This window comes from Megascapheus bottae, chromosome 12 (genome assembly GCF_031878675.1).
Source record: "Megascapheus bottae isolate mThoBot1 chromosome 12, mThoBot2.hap1, whole genome shotgun sequence".
Taxonomy (NCBI): domain Eukaryota; kingdom Metazoa; phylum Chordata; class Mammalia; order Rodentia; family Geomyidae; genus Megascapheus; species Megascapheus bottae.
The window spans coordinates 2,430,128-2,448,893 of record NC_143520.1 but is presented as its reverse complement, the minus strand read 5'-3'; the positions used below and the strand labels follow the sequence as shown (position 1 = coordinate 2,448,893).

At 38.6% G+C, this 18,766-nt stretch overlaps 1 protein-coding gene and 1 pseudogene across 1 annotated transcript in view; both read right to left on the bottom strand.

Annotated features, from left to right (window-relative positions):
* Nucleotides 1-3,664: 3,664 nt before the first annotated feature.
* Nucleotides 3,665-5,720, bottom strand: LOC150056100 (growth hormone-inducible transmembrane protein pseudogene; annotated as a pseudogene).
* A 5,832-nt stretch (nt 5,721-11,552) lies between these two features.
* The window catches only part of Frzb (frizzled related protein), a 30,468-nt gene continuing 23,254 nt past the window's right edge, over nt 11,553-18,766 (bottom strand). Inside the window, exons 4-6 of the mRNA XM_090342513.1 lie at nt 17,281-17,485; nt 16,828-16,891; nt 11,553-13,062 (exon numbers count right to left, since the gene is read on the bottom strand). Coding sequence (XP_090198639.1) covers nt 12,946-13,062; nt 16,828-16,891; nt 17,281-17,485 — 386 coding nt within the window. The 3' untranslated portion in view covers nt 11,553-12,945. The remainder of the gene's footprint in view (nt 13,063-16,827; nt 16,892-17,280; nt 17,486-18,766) is intronic.

Genomic DNA, 18,766 nt, shown 5'->3' with positions numbered 1-18,766 from the left:
GGTTTGATCCCTGGCTCTACAAAAACAAATAAAAATATATACATAGATAAACAACAACCATATTTACCCTTGTTCACTACTGTTGGCATGCCAGCTTGAAAATTAAGTGACAATGATGCTAGGACCACATTTTCTGTCTCAAACTAGAATGAATAAGAGGGAGAATAGACTGAAAAGAGACCAACCAGCAGGTTAAGGAAGTCTTTTCTATTAAAAAATATTACCTGTCATTTCTGGTTCTTTTTAAATTATATCCTCTCATATTGTATGTGGAATTTCTCTGATGAGTATCCTATTCCACTTCTTACCTTCTAAGCACTGATGATCCTTGTGACAAAATAGGTGTCTGTTCATAATGATGCCTGATGGTAGGCATTGTGGGGTAGAATATGAGCACTCATTCATATAGAACTGTTTTCCTAAAGAATTTGCCTGTAATCCTAACTACTCAGGCTGCTAAGATCTGAGGATTGCAGCTCAAAGTCAGTCCAGGCAGGAAAGTCCGAAGAACTCTTCAATAAACTACTCAGAAAAAGCCAGAAGTAATGCTGTGGCTCAAATGGTAAAGCTCTAGCCTTGAGCACAAAACGGCTCAGGGACATCGCCCAGGCCCAGAGTTCAAACCCCAGGACAGGAAAAAAAGACTGGGGTGGAGGATAGGGGTATGACAGTAGTTCCTATAAATAATTGTTCCCATGGATGAAGGACTAACTTCTCCATTTTGTGACTTCTCTCTTTCAGTTTCCTCTACTCTTCTGTACTGTAGGCACTGAGTGGTCTCATGAAGCTTTTACGGCAAGCCAATAAACATGAAGGAATCACTTCAGCAAATTCTTGAAGTAAAAAATGTTTGACCCCTAAAGACTGAATTTTTAATGGTAGGACTTCAGGCAAAGCTCTATTTAAGCACAAGATTAACATATTTAGTAACAAATTTTCTCTGTCACCTAAGCTAATTTCATTGAGTCCAAAAAAATGACCAAAAGAAAAATGGAAGAATGTGATTATTTCCATAAGGTAGGCAAACACAGCTTATCTGCTAAAACTCCTGTTTTTGTAAATAAAGATTCACTGGAGCACAACCCTGCCCATTCATACATCCATTCAGTGTTGATGTCTATTTTTAAGCCTTAATGGAAGAGCTGAGTTTGCAACAGTCTGAATAGCCTCCCAGATCTTAAATATTTACTATGGTACTTTTACAGAAAAAAAAAAAAAGGTCAATCTTTGAATTAGTTGTTTCTTTTTCAGCTGTATTTTTTTGGTTATCATCCATTTTTCCAGTATAGACTAGTCTATTTCCCAGTTTCAGCAAAAGCCACCACTGTTTTGAGAACCACAGTGTGTAGCCTGGAATGCAGTGTCTGCACTTTTGGAACATAAACACTTTGTCTTGATATAATTTTAGTACTTCTGCAACTCCCTATGAAATGAAAAACACCAGGAAGCTCCTCTGAAAAAAATTCATCTCTTATTGAGAACACAAATCTTTCCAAGTACTTTCTCCTTTATGACCTAAATTATGAACAATAACCTTTAGGAAAAGCCAAACTTTCACAAATAACTTCAGTGAAGATGATTTTACCTGGTCTGCTCTTTTATGGAAAATATTATAACAGAGGGACATCAGTCCAACAAACTCTATTCCACTTAAAGGTTTAAGGATTGTGTTATTTTGGCAGTTGACATCTTTATAGAAATGATCTGCATTACCAGAGCTCCTCCTCCACCTCACCCCCTTTGTTTGCCAGAGTAAGGGAAACCCCTTCCCCTTTCCTTTGTCATCAGAGCAGTGGGCCAGAAGCCCATGTGATGGTAGGTCAGCTCAAACAGCAAAGGTGTAGGTGGTTGCCCCAGCCGTCACTCAAGTTTGTTGAGATTCCATTGGCCACCTGGCTATGGCCAAGCCCAACAACTTGGCTGATGCCCCTATAAAAGCAGCCTGTAAGATTAGGTGGGGTCGCCCTCTCACTCACATACTGACCGGTCAGTATGATTCTTGATGCTAGGGACAGAATAAAACTCTGTTAAACTTCAAAAAAAAAAAAAAAAAGAAAGAAAGAAAAAAGAAATGATCAGCATGAACTATTAATTTACCATAAATTTACCTATAAATTTACCATCTTCTTTATCTAGTTCTTTAATCCCAAGATAAGTCATATTATTAGGAATAAAGCATACATGCATAAAAGTGATATCAATACATACAGAATTCAGTACATTATGCTGATTCCAGTTCCCTTTACATGCCCTATTAAAAAAAATCACGGGATCGTTTGTCCAGGCTCCTGATGGTGCTGCTTTCTAAGCACACCTGCCTTGCTGGAAGAAAGGGGGGAAAACTGTCCATCTCCGTTTTGAGGAGGAGTCAGGACAATTTTTGATTCTAATATCTTTAAATTGGAAGAGAGAACAGGGTGAAGAGAAAGCTTTCTTGGGAGACACTTGGTTTTTTTTTTCCAGTCTTGATCACCGTGTGCCTAGCCCTGCTGGGAACTGAATGCTGCAGAGTATCCAGAAGTGACAGGTAGAAGAGGTGTGATGCTTGTTATATACCTATCTGCTCCAGGATCCACTCCATGAACTCCACCCGGCTCATCTCTCCTGAGTTTGAAGCTCAAGGACAAGACCAGAGTCAAACCATTACAAAGTAGGAATCTGAACCCAAAGTCCTTTTCATTGTATGGAAGAGGGAGTTGGTGAGTAAATATCTTAAGGAGCTCTTCTTTTTTTATTGAAGAATTTATTAACATTGATTTTTTACATCCTATTTCAAATGATGTGTTTAACAAACAAGCATTCAAGAAGGGAATCTCTATATACAATCTCTGGCACTTAGATTTTAGAACATAATTAAAATTAGGCTGAGGGTTTGTATGTCATAGATACATATTAATCTATGTAATAAAACATTGTGTCTACAATGGAATTCTATGCTGCTGTCAGAAACAATGATATCGCCCAATTTGTAAGGAAATGGAAAGACTTAGAAAAAATCATATTAAGTGAAGTAAGCCAGACTCAAAGGAACATTGGCCCAATAGTCTCCCTCATTTGTCATAATCAGTAGAAACCTTGGGCTCTCCTAGCAGAGATTTACAATAGAACAAAATCTAGAGACATTAGGCCAAACAGTATGACACTAAATGTAAGGACCTCCAGGATATAGAAACAAAAGCCATATAAAGAGTGACTGTTGTCCTTAATGTACTATGTTATCTCTCATCTCTTCTGCCATCCCTGGGTTATCTCATATAGTTACAATATTTCACTTTGTTATCTGATATATTTTATATGTGCTTAATTGGTTATTTGAAATTGGATAGTGAAGGGGGAAATCAAGATAAGCGGGGGGAGGGTGGGAGGGAAATGGGGACCATGTCATAAGAAAGGGTATCAATGTTTGTGAAGTTATGCACCTTCTATCTGGTGAATATAATGTAACCCTTCTATTAATCACAATAAAAAAATTAAAAACAAAAAACATCGTGTCTATAGAGTCATAGATTTTTTTCCAGCTGGGACCTTTTATTATTTTGGAAATAGACATCTGCATACTTTGAAGTGGTTAAAAATAGCTATTTTAGGATTACTGTAATAAAATGTTCCCCAAGAAAAGCAATAATCATACAGATCTACTTTCATTCATGGAAGACTTCCCAAAATAACTATTATATATCAAAACACTTACAAATATCGAGAAAGCTATGTAGGACAAAAAGGAACTATTTCTGAATCCCGAGTACACTTCTGATGCATATATATTCTAAAGAAAAATTTAATATTTGCTTTGATTTTCAATGCTCAGACTCTTCAAAACTTTGAGATGAAAAAAATACAAGCATGTTATCTCAATTAGACACTGAATAAATATGCAAAAAACCCAGCAACTAGTAAATATATTCCACATATACCTGACAAAGGCATCAAACCTCATACTTTTAAGTATTTTACCTTGAGAACAAGATATTTTGTTTTAGACATTTCAATGTAAAACTTACATGCACATACATAATTCTATCAGGGTTTCTCTATGTGGTTCACATTCTTGACTATCTTTACCAACATATCATCAATACTGGAAAAAGAATACTAAGAAACAGAGAAGGAGAAGAAATCCTGCACTCTCCTTTCATAGGCTAATGAATAAAACAACAGCTGTTTGTTCTCAAATAGTTCAACTAATGTTCACTGGGGCTCATCGCAATCACATGTTGCTAGGTTCCATGACTACCCTTCTCAGCTCTCTGGAGCAAATCCTTGCAGTCTTATAACATCACAATATTCTGACTCTACCAAAATATGTAGGCTAACACTTTATCTGATCAACTAAAAGCCACATTATCGTAACACAAATCTTAAGTCTTCACATTTGTTAAAGCATCTTAGCATTATTTACATATAAGAGTTGAAAATATATCTCATCTGGAAGAATTTATTCTCAAGAAGAAAAAGCAGACCTGAAGGGTCACATTACTGGAACATTTCAAACACGTTGACAGGTTCTTATCTTCTAAACTTCCATGAAAGCTGCTTGTCCAAACTGTGCAATGAATATCTGCTCCTATTCAACATATAAGTGCTGGAGGAGTCAGAAGCTGTCACTTCCTTTCTTTCTGTTACCTCCAGTTGCTAGCATAGTTGCAACCCGCATAAATATATTCAGTGTATCCATGTAGACTCCCAACAGCAAATTGATTGGATCATATCTGTTCTGTCCACATAGTGAATAGTGCTATCTCTGCACGTTTGAATACTTTCTGTCATACAGAAGGAACATGCTGAAAAGAACTAATCCACCATCCACTGCCACTGAGCACAGAGTGGCACCAGCCAGTGTTAGGTGCTAGAAACATGGTCCCCAGTGAAGACACAAACACAAGACCTAGGCCCACTCCCAGGGGTGCGCCCATGTTCAAAAACTTCTCGCTGGGAGTACACATGGCCATGGTGGAGAGGCCTCCCACAATGCCAGCGGTGTACCATGCAGCTCTGATGAGAAGGGGTCCCCCTAGTATTGTCAGAGGAGCCACCACTGCACCCCTCACCAGAATGCAGCAACCAAGCAAGATGCTTTGTGTCCGTGTTCTGGTGAATGATATGGATTGTACTTGCACTCCAGCTCCAATCATGGCTGCAAGGGTGGCACCAATTGTCACCCAAGAGCCTCTCAGCATGAAATTCATGACAACAAGTGATCTGGCTATTGCCAAAGCAGACAAAGCTGTTACACCAATACTTCCTGCTAGGTACATATAGGTAGAATGTATTCTATCCTTCACAGACTGAGGCCAGACTACAGCCTTTTCAATAGCTCCAATTTCATTAGACATTCCTAAGCCATAATAACACAGTGAGCCAAGACCAACAGCAGCCCCTCCAGCAACCAACCACCTTCTCATCTGGTCAATTTTAAATACTTTTTCCATTGATGGTTCCAGTGCTGCTTCTTTGAGTTCTTGGGTGGTTTTCCCAAGGCGCACCCCAATTCTTGTCTTGGTGGCATACTCCCTGCTGGGTGTTAAGAGCCATTGAGTCTTTCTGATGGAATTCTTCACAACGGGGGAGGCCTTGGTGAAAGCTGGGTGGAAAACCCTGGAAGGTAGTGTCCGGGGACACACAAGCCTTGCAGCCAGCATGGTGATGAACCGGGTTTACTAAGCAGGTCTGGAATGCTCAGTTCCCGGTGACCTCCACCACCACGCAGCTCCCCTTCCAGGCCTGTGATAACGAGCACGCTGCACCTTCTCGGCCCTCTGCCTGGTCTTCACTCAGAGTCATAGATTTTTATGTCTGTGTAGTTATATTTATATTTCCAATACCATGTCCATAGCATTGGGTACGCAACTATTGTGTCATCAGTCTTGTACTGCTTGGATCTAATAGCTACATATTAGGGATAGCATGTGCCTTTTGTTCCTTTGGTCTTGACTTGTCTCACTCAACATGATTCACTCTAGATTCATCCATTTCCCTGAAAACGCCATTATTTTATCTTGTCTGTTGGCTATGTAGAAATCCATTGTGTGTATATATCTCTATGTGTGTGTGTGTGTGTGTGTGTGTGTGTCACATTTTTTGTATCCATTCATCTGCAGTAGGGCATCTGGATAGTTTCCATCGCCTGGCTATTGTGAATAGTGCAGAGATGAACATAGCTGAGCAGGTGTCCTTATCATATCTTGGGTTATGATGTTTAGGATAGATGCCCAGAAGTGGTATGGTGGGATCATAGGGAAGGTCAATTTTCAGTTCTTTAAGAAACCTCCACACTGCTTTCCAGAGTGGCTGAACTTGCTTACAATCTCAAGGGGCTATTCTTAAGGGGGTTTAAAAAAACCAAAAACATTGTGGAAAATGTTAGCTCTAGGAACTCTAGAGCAGCTTAGAGCCAGATGCAGTGCTGTATGTCTTGAATCATAGCTACTCAAGAGGCAGAACCAGGATCTTGAGTTTGAGGCCAGCTCAGACAAAACTTAGCTTCACCCTATTTCAAAAACAAAACACATGCATAGGAGGTGGCACATGATAAAGTGGTAGAGCTTCAGACTGGACTATCTGACCTGAGGAATCTAAAAGAAATCACAATGAGCTTGATATTGACCGATGCATTTTAAGAAACCTGTTTCTTCTATTAGCCTTAAACCCGATCCTCTAGCAATTCTTAATATAATTAAGGCAAGCTTGTATCTGACAATTCACTATGCACTCTGAGAAGCAGAATAAGTAGAAAAAATAAGAAGGAAAAGATGAATGTGTAGGCAGGACTTTGTGGGTGCAGCATTTTCTGAATCTGCTAATTCTCTCTAAAACTCTGATGTCTTGAACTTTGATGTATCACTTGAGACCACAGGGAACATTTCTCAATTGTGATTTTATTTGTATTGATTCTTTCTTTTGCTGAGTTCTCCCAGACCTAAGTTAAAATTATTCATCTCAAATTTTGCTCTTTAATGCTAATAGAGATGCCATTTCCAGGAAGCTACGGTTCTCCCAGATGACCAAAATACTGAAGAAAAAGATATCAGAGTGAATCCAGTTACCTTTAGCTGTTAGTTTTCTTTCTTGCCATTATGTCTAAACAAGAAAATTTGTCATAAAGTCAGTCCTTTTTCATGGTGCCAAGTATGTGGAGATGGGGTGGCAGCCAAAAGTATGGATGTAGTATAGTAAGTAGCTTGGTAAGTAGCATCAACCCCCTACATATACACATCCTGTGGTTAGTGGGAAACAATCTGCTTTCATTTCTGCATTAATCTCAACAGTCTACAAATCCTTTCCTTTTGGAGCAACTTCCATGAATTTGTCACAGCTTTTTCTTCTTTATGGGCCAACAATTTAAGTGCTTAACATTCGCCAAAGGAGGGCTGGAAAACAGTTTGGCCTACTGGTAGAGTGTTACCTAGCATGCACAAAGACCCTGGTTCGATTCATTGGTACCACATATATAGAAAAAAGCTGGAAGTGGTGCTTTCACTCAAGTGGTAGAGCTCTAGTCTTGAGAAAGCCCAAGGACAGTGCCCAGACCCTCAGTTCAAGGCCCAGGATAGGAAAAAAAAAAAATTACCAAAGGAGAAGCATAATGATGTTTGCATTTTATACAAAGAAAAATATCTTTGTCTCACAGCAACATGTTGCATCCTTTTCAGAACAAAAGTATTTCATGAAAGAAATCAAGGGGAATTAGGTCGTGCAAAATAGTTTTCTTTCTAGATTACGCAGGACTCTGGTGGTGAAGGGCATAGAAGTGATTATGTAAATAAGAGAAATAGAGTTTCTAGTAGGTAGTAGACTTTTTAGTATTGATTTTGTGTTTTGTTTTGTTTTTGTCAGTAATGGGGCTTGAACTCTGGACCTGTTCGCTGTCCCTGTGCCCTTCAGCTCAAGGCTAACGCCCTACCCCTGGAGCCACAGTGCCACTTCTGGTTTTGTAGAGGTTAATTGGAGATAAGAGTCTCACAGACTTTAGTGCCTGGGCTGGCTTTGAGCTGAGATCCTTGGATCTCAGCCTCCTGAGTAGCTAGGATTACAGGCGTGAGCCACTGCACTTGGCAACTTTCTAGTTTTATTTGTAGTAACCACCAACTTTTTCATTTCAACTTTCCTCTAGACCTTCTTGAATACAATTAACTGCATACTTTTCTCCAAATTCAAGGGAAAACAGATGAAGAACATTCTTTTCACTGCAAATAACATATTTTTGAATATCAAAATATTTTTGAATGTCAAAAATATTCACTTAGTTGATTCACTTGATCATCCTGTACTGCTATAGTTGTGTTACAAATTTTATTTCATGGGAGAAGGGAACAACTAAGGAAGAATGCCCATGTTAGGGTTAAGTTGGGATTTTATCTTATGGGTTTTCTGACACACCATCAGTAGACCTCAATTTAAGAAATAAATACTAGCAGCTTCTCATCAGTTCACACTAAGCATTTTTACTATGCTAATGTTTTACATTTGCCTTCTTGCCAGCATTTATGATGGTAAAAATAAATAAATAAAACATGTAACTTCAGAAATAAAAGCAAGAGGCTCTAATACCCAAATCCTCACTTTAAAAAAATCTAGAAAATAGGAGTAGCAGTGTCTACTTCATAAACTTTCAAGGGGCAAATAATGCACATTCAAGTGTTTGTACAGAGTTCAAGCCACTGTTAGACATTATTGCCCCAAAGCGATCACTATCAAAGGCATGCCTATACTGTTTTTGTTCTTCTTAATACAACTGGGAGGCATACTTTTTAAATTCTTTTGGCTGCATTTCAGTAACACAGTCTTGGAAGCCTCTGTTTCACTTATTTTTATCATCTTCAGTGATAGTGTGTATTTAAATATGTTAATCTCCACGAAACTGAATGAATACCAAGCTTGAAATACTTTTTTAAGCACCATTTTACTGGTGGGATGTAATAACAAATAATTTCTTGCAGAAGGCAGTAAGTAGTGCTATTTACTCACAGTGATTGTAACGTTTTCATTTGCCTTCTTAATAGGTAGCAGATGTGGAAAGACCCACCCCACCCCCAAGGGCTTGCTGCAGCATATGGCTCTGCATCCGATTACACAAGTGACTCCGTAGAATAGTCTTCCATCCCGGAAAAAGAGAATCCTACTTCTCTGCTGACTTTCCCTAGTTTATGCAACATGCATCTGACTTTCTTTGGTATTTAGCTAAAGAAACTAACATCCTGAAGACATCTCAAGTCGACTTTGTTGATCTCAAGCTTACTGACAAGGTTGCCCGTAGATTATTAAATTTTGGTGAGTTTCAAAGTTTGTAGCTGCAAGAGATGACTGTAGAGAGGCACTCATAGAAATAAATTTTGCAGTCAGATTCAAAATGTGACCTTCATGATAGATAAAATGCCATGCTCCAAATAATATAGATCTTACAGGTGGCATACTGGAAGAAACCCATGTGCTTTATCCAGTGACCTTATCTCATTGGAAATCAAAATAAGTGATGGGCAGGGAATTTGGCCTAGTGGTAGAGTGCTTGCCTAGCATGCACAAAGACCATGGTTCCATTCCTCAGTACCACATACATAGAAAAAAAGCCAGAAATGGTGCTGTGGCTCAAGTGGTAGAGTGCTAGCTTTGAGGAAAAAGCCCAAGGACAGTACTCAGGCCCTGAGTTCAAGCCCCAGGACTGGCAAAAACAATAAAAATAAATAAAATAAGTGATGAGCCAGGAGTTTGGTCTAGTGGTAAGAGTGCTTTCCTAGCACACAGGAAGATCCAGGTTTGATTCCTCAGTACCACGTACATAGAAAAAAGCCAGAAGTGGTGTTGTGGCTCTAGTGGTAGAGCTCTAGCCTTAAGAAAAAAAGGCTCAAGGGGCCGGGAGTTTGGCCTAGTGGTTAAAGTGCTTGCCTAGCATGCACAAAGACCTGGGTTCAATTCCTTGGTACCACATACATAGACAAAAGCCGGAAGTGGTGCTGAGGCTCAAGTGGTAGAGCTCTAGCCTTGAGAAAGTCCAAGGACAGTGCTCAGGCCCTGAGCTCAAGCCCAGGACTGGCAAAAAAAAAAAAAAAAAAAAAAAGGCTCAAGGACAGTGTTTAGGCCTTGAGGTCAAACAGGGATGGGGTGGGGGGAGAAGAAAGAAATTAAAATAAGTGACAAAAGTTTCATACAGACAAGCAAAAAGCAAATACCAGTATAATAACAATGGAAAATAGCAAAATAGCAAAAATTACTAATGGGTCTGAGAATCTGGCCCTTTTTGTTTATAAATACTTTGTTTATTAAGGATAAATTGTGTTGAATTTCCTACAAAGAAAAGATTATGACCTTTTTACCTTCTCGCTCCAAAAATATACCCTGAAGGAGCTAGAAACAACTGTGGCTTTCATCGTATATTAAATATTTCATTACTGGGCTGTGGGAGTAGCTCAGTGGTAGAACACTTGCTCAGCATTTTCATGGATATTGGATTGACTCCTGATCTCTTAAAATAATTTTTTAAAAATTAAAATTTAAGGGCCGGGAGTTTTGCCCAGTGGTTAAAGTGCTTGCCTAGCATGCATGAAGACCCGGGTTCAAGTCCTTGGTACTACATACATAGAAAAAAGCCAGAAGTGGTGCTGAAGCTCAAGTGGTAGAGCTCCAGCCTTGAGAAAGTCCAAGGACATTGCTCAGGCCCTGAGCTCAAGCCCAGGACTGGCAAAAAATAAATAAATAAATAAAAATAAATAAATAAAATAATCAATTAAAAAATTAAAATTTAATTACTTAGGATTGTGCTGGAAAAGTTGGTGACATTTGGAGAAATTGAAATACAAGTTTCTTTAGGCCTTCTGTAATTCATATTTACCCTCCTCAGGAATTAATATAAAAAAGCCTGAGGCAGATGCATTCCCTCAGGAAACTCAAGTTTTCATGAAAAGAAACTCTAAAGCAGGTGACTCACACCTGTAATTCTAGCCATTCAGAAGGCTGAGATCTGAGGATCATGGTTCAAAGTCAGCCCAGCAGGAAAGTCCATGAGGTTTTTTATCTCCAGTTAAAATGGGAAGAGGAGCTGTGGCTCGAAGTGGTAAAGTGCTAATTGAACAAAAAAGCTCAGGGACAACACCCAGGCCCTGAGTTCAAGCCCCATGACTGACCAAAACAGAAAGTACAATATTTTCTTCATCATGACCCTAGGCTACCCAAACTCACTTAAAAGTTGTGCAGAAGCCTCTAGATGTCTGTCAGACATACTGGAGAATATAATCCAAATAGCAGGCAGCAAATAACCTATGGTTGCTCCTCTAGGCAACCAAGGGAATTTCTGCGTGTGGGACTGGACAAGCTGTTGGAGTTTACGGTTAATTGGAAGGTGAAAATGTCCTGCTTTTAAAAGAGAGCATTTCCCATTGGTTATCATTACTGATAATGGAGTATTTTTCTAGTTACAGGGTATTCCATAAATAAACTAAAAAGTCCTTTTCACGAAAAAAGAGAAAGAGAGAGCATTTCCATGAATTGCTATTTACTAATGTAGCAAACTTTTGTTCAGGAATGAGTTTCATTCTTGTATGATTGTCCTTATTGAAGGAAACACAGCCCCATTTGCTTCAGATACATTTTATTTTCAGCAAACTACTTAGAAACATGTAAATCACAGGGAATGAGACTTTCAAGTGATTGGCACATGCTCTACTGAACCCTCCTGGAGGCAGGAAGTAAAACGTCATTTCCTCCCCTTGTCCCTGGGAGTTTCACTGAGGTTTAGATAATGAGAATATACATTTGGTTCAAAAGTGAGAGTACCTCTGTCCTGACAAACATAATTCTTTTTATGAGGCACTTTTGACTAAGCACTGAGCAGTATAGATCCAAACAATAATATCCAAACTAGTTAGTGCCCAGACCTGTAATTTAGTCAAGCTTGCGTGTTTGAGTGCATAAACCCACATGCACGTAAATATAGAAACACACACACACCAAATTTTTGAAAAAGAAAAATGTTCTCATGTTTCACTGTACTGTAAACCACCCCATTTTATAGAGCTATATATCTCTGGAAAAAATAAAAAAACACCTTGGTACACATGCATACATATTTTCTTTTCCTGATCAACACAGCAAGTTCATTTTATAATGAAAGAAAAGATAGAGACAGAGAGAAATTGAGAGAGAGACTTCCACTGAGAAGTTTAGGGAAAAAAATCAGAACTCTGGTGGTAATTGCAGATGTCTAACTGTAAGTCACTTACTTGTTGCTGATTAATGTATTCAGGAACAAATCAAACATATTGCAGATATATGAAGGCTACTGTTCACACTCCCAGGGCTACTGGTTTTGATTGTGCTTCCCAATCAGGCAAAGTGTTCTTTCCTTGGCTCCTAAAACTATTTATTTTGCTTCCTGCCAATCTTGAAAATAAATCATCCTGTGTGTCATTATCTCATAAATGTTTCCTGGTGCTTAATTGCTTTGCCTGTGCAGCATTTGATTTCAAACTGCCATTGTACCTTTATAAACATTTAGAACTTTCTAAGCATGGGGAGAATGCCCTAAGGCATACACAAATGAGGCTGTAATTAGATCAGCAAGAGTATTTCACAGCCTATCTAGCTTTCTTTGTACACCAGAAATCTCTCCTTATATCACTGTTACATTCCTGATCTGACTGCAGAAAACAAAATTAACATCTGGGGACTGGAGCAAAGAGGTCCTAGTATCAACATGTTTAATTTACTATTATTGCAAAAGAACAGTTTCCCCATGCTTAGTAAAATAGAAAACATACAATATATTTAAGACTCTAACTCCAGGCCATTAAAAGGTGGGGTTAAAAAATGAAGAGAAAAGAGAAATGTCATCAGTTACCACATGGTTTTTGTAGTAAACAATAGAATAGGCCGTGCAATAGTGCAATTTTCCTCTGCCAGTCCAGCAATGCAAGTCTTAATGGGAAGTCCACCGATGTTATTTGTGCATTTGGGGAATTAGGTGCGTGCTTGCCGAGGGCTGGAGTTTCTGCCAGACTTTTGATTCTGCGTGGAATCACTAATGGCAGAATCAGTTTTACTCATCCCAAGATGACGGAGCTTCACATCCCAGCGCTGTGAAAGGAAGAGCAGAACACAGTCACCTCTGTGCAGCACGAGGGTCATCACTTCTATGACTTGACCACATGGATAAGACTACAAAGTCAAATCTCTAAAGTATTTCATTACTTTTACAGAGCTATAAAATTCCTACTAAGAGTATCAGTGAAAGAAACAATATATGAACATAATGCTTTGATTTTACAAAGTACAAAATACTCACCCTTCGTATACTCAGTAATGTTTTCATATTGAACCTTAAAATTAAAACTCTCCATGGCTGGGGTCATGGAGTTTGGCCTAGTGGTTAAAGTGCTTGCCTAGCATGCACAAAGACCCAGGTTCAATTCCTCAGTACCATATACATAGAAAAAAGCCGGAAGTGGCACTGAGGCTCAAGTGGTAGAGCTCTAGCCTTGAGAAAGTCCAAGGACAGTGCTCAGGCCCTGAGCTCAAGCCCAGGGCTGGAAAAAAAAATCGCCATGGCAATACAAATATCTACAACTGTCTGAGGCTGCTTCCTGAAGCAATACACACATGAGAGACTTACACAGAGAATTCAAAGGAAGGCCTACATTTATCATCCTCTCCTAAGACACATGATAACACAAACTTTTAAAACCTGCCTGTTTTGTGCAGCAAAAAAAGTATTGGGTAGTGTCTCTAAAAATGTTTCTAAGTAATATCTCTCTGGTGCCACAAACAAGTCAATTCCCTGCCTTTATCCAAAGTTTCACAAAGAAAGCACTGCAATGTTTTTTAAGAAACCACAGTTATGTTTACTAATACTTTAAGTTAACATTAGCAATAATATTTTCATGTAATTAAATTGAATGGAAGTTATATTCTGAGAGTGGAGGTAGCAGATAAAAAAAAATGTATTTGCACTTGTCAGACCTCCAAGAACACCAAAATCACCTGGGAAACTTGTTTAAAATGTACACTTTCACTCAGTAGGTCCAGAATGGGGCCCAATGCTTTCCCTGCCCACCAGCTCCCCAGGGGCCTACAGTGCAAGAAGCTAATTGTCAGCTGACCCAATTTCAAATTTTAATTCTATTACTTATTATTCAGCTTCTTAAACTTAGTAGAACTCATTTTCCTAATTTCTGTATTAGAATTAATAGTAGGATAAATGGTTATAACTTCTGGAGACTGAAGAAAACTTTACAAAGTGAGTATACATAATCCCTTAGCTGATACTGTTTTTCTATTACCAAAAGTCTTCATTTTTAAAAAGCTTTACTTTCATCTTTATTACTTCTAAATATATATTTTAAAAAATCTGATTCTCTTTCTGGGCAAGGATGGAAGGAGGGAAATAATGAAAAAAAAAAAAGAATTGAGTCAGGAGTTTGGCCTTGTGGTAGAGTGCTTGCCTATCATGCACAGAAAAAAGCCAGAAGTGGTGCTGTGGCTCAAGTGGCAGAGTTCTAGCCTTGAGAAAGCACAAGGACAGTGCTCAGGCCCTGAGCTCAAGGTCCAGGACTGGCAAAAAAAAAAAATTATACTGATGGCTGGACTTATGAAATAGTAGCTTCCTTCTTAATAACAATAAAGTTATGTTTTAAAAAAGGTCTGATTCTGGCCGGGAGTTTGGCCTAGTGGTAGAGTGCTTGCCTAGCATGCATAAAGACCCAGGTTTGATTCTTCAGTACCACATATATAGAAAAAAGCCGGAAGTGGTGCTGAGGCTCAAGTGGTAGAGCTCTAGCCTTGAGAAAGCCCAAGGACAGTGCTTAGGCCCTGATTTCAGTACCCAGGACTGGCAAAAAAAAAAAAAAGGTCTGATTCTGCAATATTTACCATAGTGAAGATATGACAACAACCCAGATGCCCCTCAGTAGATGATTGGATCAAGAAGAATTTATATTTATAATTGAATTCTATGCTGCCATCAGAAAGAATGACATTGCCCCATTTGTAAGGAAATGGAAAGACCTGGAAAAAATCATATGAAGTAAGCCAGACCCAAAGGAACATAGGTTCGATGGTTTCTCTCAGTTGTAATAATCAGTACACATTTAGAACTCTCCTAGATTACAATAGCTCAAAAGCTAGCTACATAAGGCCATATAGGATGAGACTAAATGAAAGGATCTCCAGGATATGGAAACAAGAGCTTTATCTTGTGTGATTGTTGTTCTTAATGTACTATGTTATTTCTCTTCTCTCTTTTTTGCCCTTTGGTTAATCTGACTTTGTTACCTGGTATATTGTATATAGGTTTATTTGTTTATTTGAAACAGGAAAGGGAAGAGGACAAGACAAGATGATTGGGAGGGGGTGGTAGGAGGGAAATGGGGACAAAAACATGAGAAGGGGTATCATTGTGTGAGAAGTAATGCACCTACTGCCTGATGAATGTAACTGTAACCCCTTTAAACATTACCCCGACAATAATTTATTTTTTTTTAAAAAAAAGGTCTGATTCCCATCTTCCCCAAGACAATCCAAATGTCTAGATTGGAATGATCGGTTTAACAGATACTTTAGTAAATTATTTGTGTCGGAAAAAAATAAAGGTCTTTCTGTGTTTCCAACAGAGAGCAGTAGAAAATATGTTCACCTTGCTACAAAACAGGACAAAGAAACTATGTGTCCTGTCAACAACATGAACAGCTCAGCTTGTTAAGTGCCCTGCATAGAGATGTTGTAAGCTCTTCCAACTGGTACAGGAATTTAGGACACATTCCTGTTCAGCATTAGTAAGCAGAACAGCAAATTAAAAGAACAAAAAGAGATTCAAGATACTGAAGAAGAGCCACTGCTATATCCAACACCAGGAATAGAGGGACAGATACAAAGAGATTGTCCGCAAGTCTACACTTGAAATGAATCTCAGTGTTGAAAAAAATACTGTGTAGGGAGGGAAAGGTTTAAGGAATTTAACTGGTGATAGTTTCTCCCTACAAAATAATGCCCTCTACATTTTTCTGTAGGTCAATTAAATTCAAAAGTGTCTGCTGTGTTGAGTGCCAGATGTGCAAGATCCACTGCCCAGGGGTGTTTAACTTACCCTGTAAATGTTTCCCAAGCCTCCAAACTTGCAGAAGGCAAAGGATATATTACGTTTGGTGCAGTTCCCCATGCCTGCCCCCACTCTCTACACACATACTTTGACATTCTTGATTCCGTGCACATTCTTTTTCTTTGAGACAGATTTATTTAATGCAATACGAAAAAATATGGAAATGTTCTATAATGAAATAATTTGCCTATTGCTATTTACTTTCCTTTTCTCACAGAACTGCAATTTGTCCAGAAATCAATATGTTTTGCTAAAAAAGAAAAGCTTGCATCTTCTAATCTCCTTTTCTAGTTAGGGATTTGACATGTCACTCAATCTTGACTAAAACTTTTACAAACTGCATTGAACTCCTGAAAATTCCTCATGTCTCCCCCTTTCTTCCTGTATAAAATCAAGCCTGATACTGGAGGTAAAGTATGACCTCCATGGAAATAGAACAACACTCTAAAAATGGTGTAAGCTGTCAAGGTAAAGTGGGTAGTAGGTTAATTCCAGCTACAATTGTTATGAGATGTTAGGATGACCATACTTACATCTTGAATATACATAAGGAACTCTTTCCTTTAAAAAGACAGTACCTACAGACTCAAGTCTTGGAATACCAAGGATATAAGGATATATAGATGTGTGCATTAGGTTTTCATCTCTCATGTAATTGAGGATAGCTGTTTCACTTATATGACCAACAGCTGGTTTCCTAATGTTTTCTGTGTACTTTATGATTCAGAACAACCAAATATTGGGCTTACCTTCACTTTTTTACCAAGTCGATCCTTCCATTTCTCAGCTATAGAGCCTTCAACTAGGAGTAACCTGCATTTTTAAAACAAACAACCACTTATGAAAAATTAAAGCACAGTACCAAGAAATACAAGCAATCCATGCCAAGGCAGTCTAATGTGTTTATTGTAGAATAGGAAAGTCAAGTTTGAAAGTCAAGTAAATCATCACCGTTTGGGAGTCACAGAACCTTTTAAGCAACAGGTGAAGCTATAATTCCTCTCTCTAGAAAGTTCATACTTATAAGTTCCACACATATGCCTTTCTGCCCAATATATGAAATTGAGGAATCCAATTAAACCCTAGTACCTACGAAAGGAGAAGGGTCCCAAGGTAAGAATACAATAGTAGACCTCTAAAGAAAAAAATTCAGTGAGTAGATAAGTCAAGAAATTATTCTGAATCCTTGAGGCAGGAGTTACCTGGAGCGCTCCTCATCTTCATAGCCCATAATGATATATTCCTCATTAACATGGAGTGGAGGACACAGGCAGCCAGAGCTGGTGTAGAGGCTCACAGTATCCCTGGGAATGTTCACCAGAGATGCCTTTAGAATCTCCTTCACTTCCACCACTGCCGTCACATCATGGCACTTAGTCTTCACCTCTTTAACTTTAGCTCGAATGACTGCAATAAAAGACAATAGTGGGCCGGGAGTTTGGCCTAGTGGTAGAGTGCTTGCCTAGCATGCACGAAGACCCGGGTTCGATTCCTCAGTACCACATACATAGAGAAAAGCCAGAAGTGGTGCTGAGGCTCAAGTGGTAGAGCTCTAACCTTGAGAAAGTCCAAGGACAGTGCTCAGGCCCTGAGCTCAAGCCCAGGACTGACAAAAAAAAAAAAAAAAGACAATAGTGCCAACTTCACAGTACCAAACACAATAGGTATACTATTCAGGAAAGACAGTAGGCTCCTTTCTAATTGTTCTTTTTTTCCCTTGAAGCTCAATGATTAAAGAAGGAAAGTCATCCAGATACATTTGCTTTAGACTGGAATGGATGAGACACTGAACAGCACATGTGCCCTTTTAATCATTCATCCTTACAATTTTAGTGTGAAAATAGTGTATTTGTGTTTATATATGCACATGTGTGCATGCTTTGCATTGAAAGAAATACATGTGGATGATCAAAGCTTGATCATTTGACATAATTTTCCTCCAAAATCTCATTTTGAGTATAAATGTGTGTGTGTGTGTGTGTAGGTGGAAGCATACAATCTCAGTTGTAGCCAACAAGAAGTAAAATATATGAACTTCACAAATGTAAACTAAGATGCTAACATTCAGTTTTTCTTCATCAGTATTATACATAGATTTTTTTTTTCAAATAGGGGTCTCTTTTTTAACGTTACAGTACTGTCCTGTTCAATGGTGTTCCCAAACTAGTTCTGCAATCTTTCATTTTCTTCATCTTAGTTCACTGTTGAGACATTAACTGTCTTCTTGCTCTGTTTCAGTATATATTATCTTTTCCATTCTCCTTGAGGTACTTTTTTCTTTAATAGACCTTACTTCTTCTATAATTTTTGAGGTCAGAAACCCAGCACTCCTCTCCAATCAAGTACCATGGAGTGTGTTCTAGTCTGCTAGTTCTGTAGATCTGCCTCTCACAATGGTGATACTGACACTTCATCCTCCTCATTAGAATCACTTTTACTTCTCAACTTTCTCAACTGCCAAGTCCAGAATGTAGAAAGCACAGTTCTGATACTTTTCTAATCTCTCCTTTGGAAAAGCCAACTCTTTAGATTTCTTTTTCTGGTAAATGAGCTTTTTAAAGATAAGTTTAAAAAATAAAAACAGGGGCCGGGAGTTTGGCCTAGTGGTTAAAGTGCTTGCCTAGCATGCATGAAGACCCAGGTTCGATTCCTTGGTACCATATACATAGAAAAAAGCCAGAAATGGTG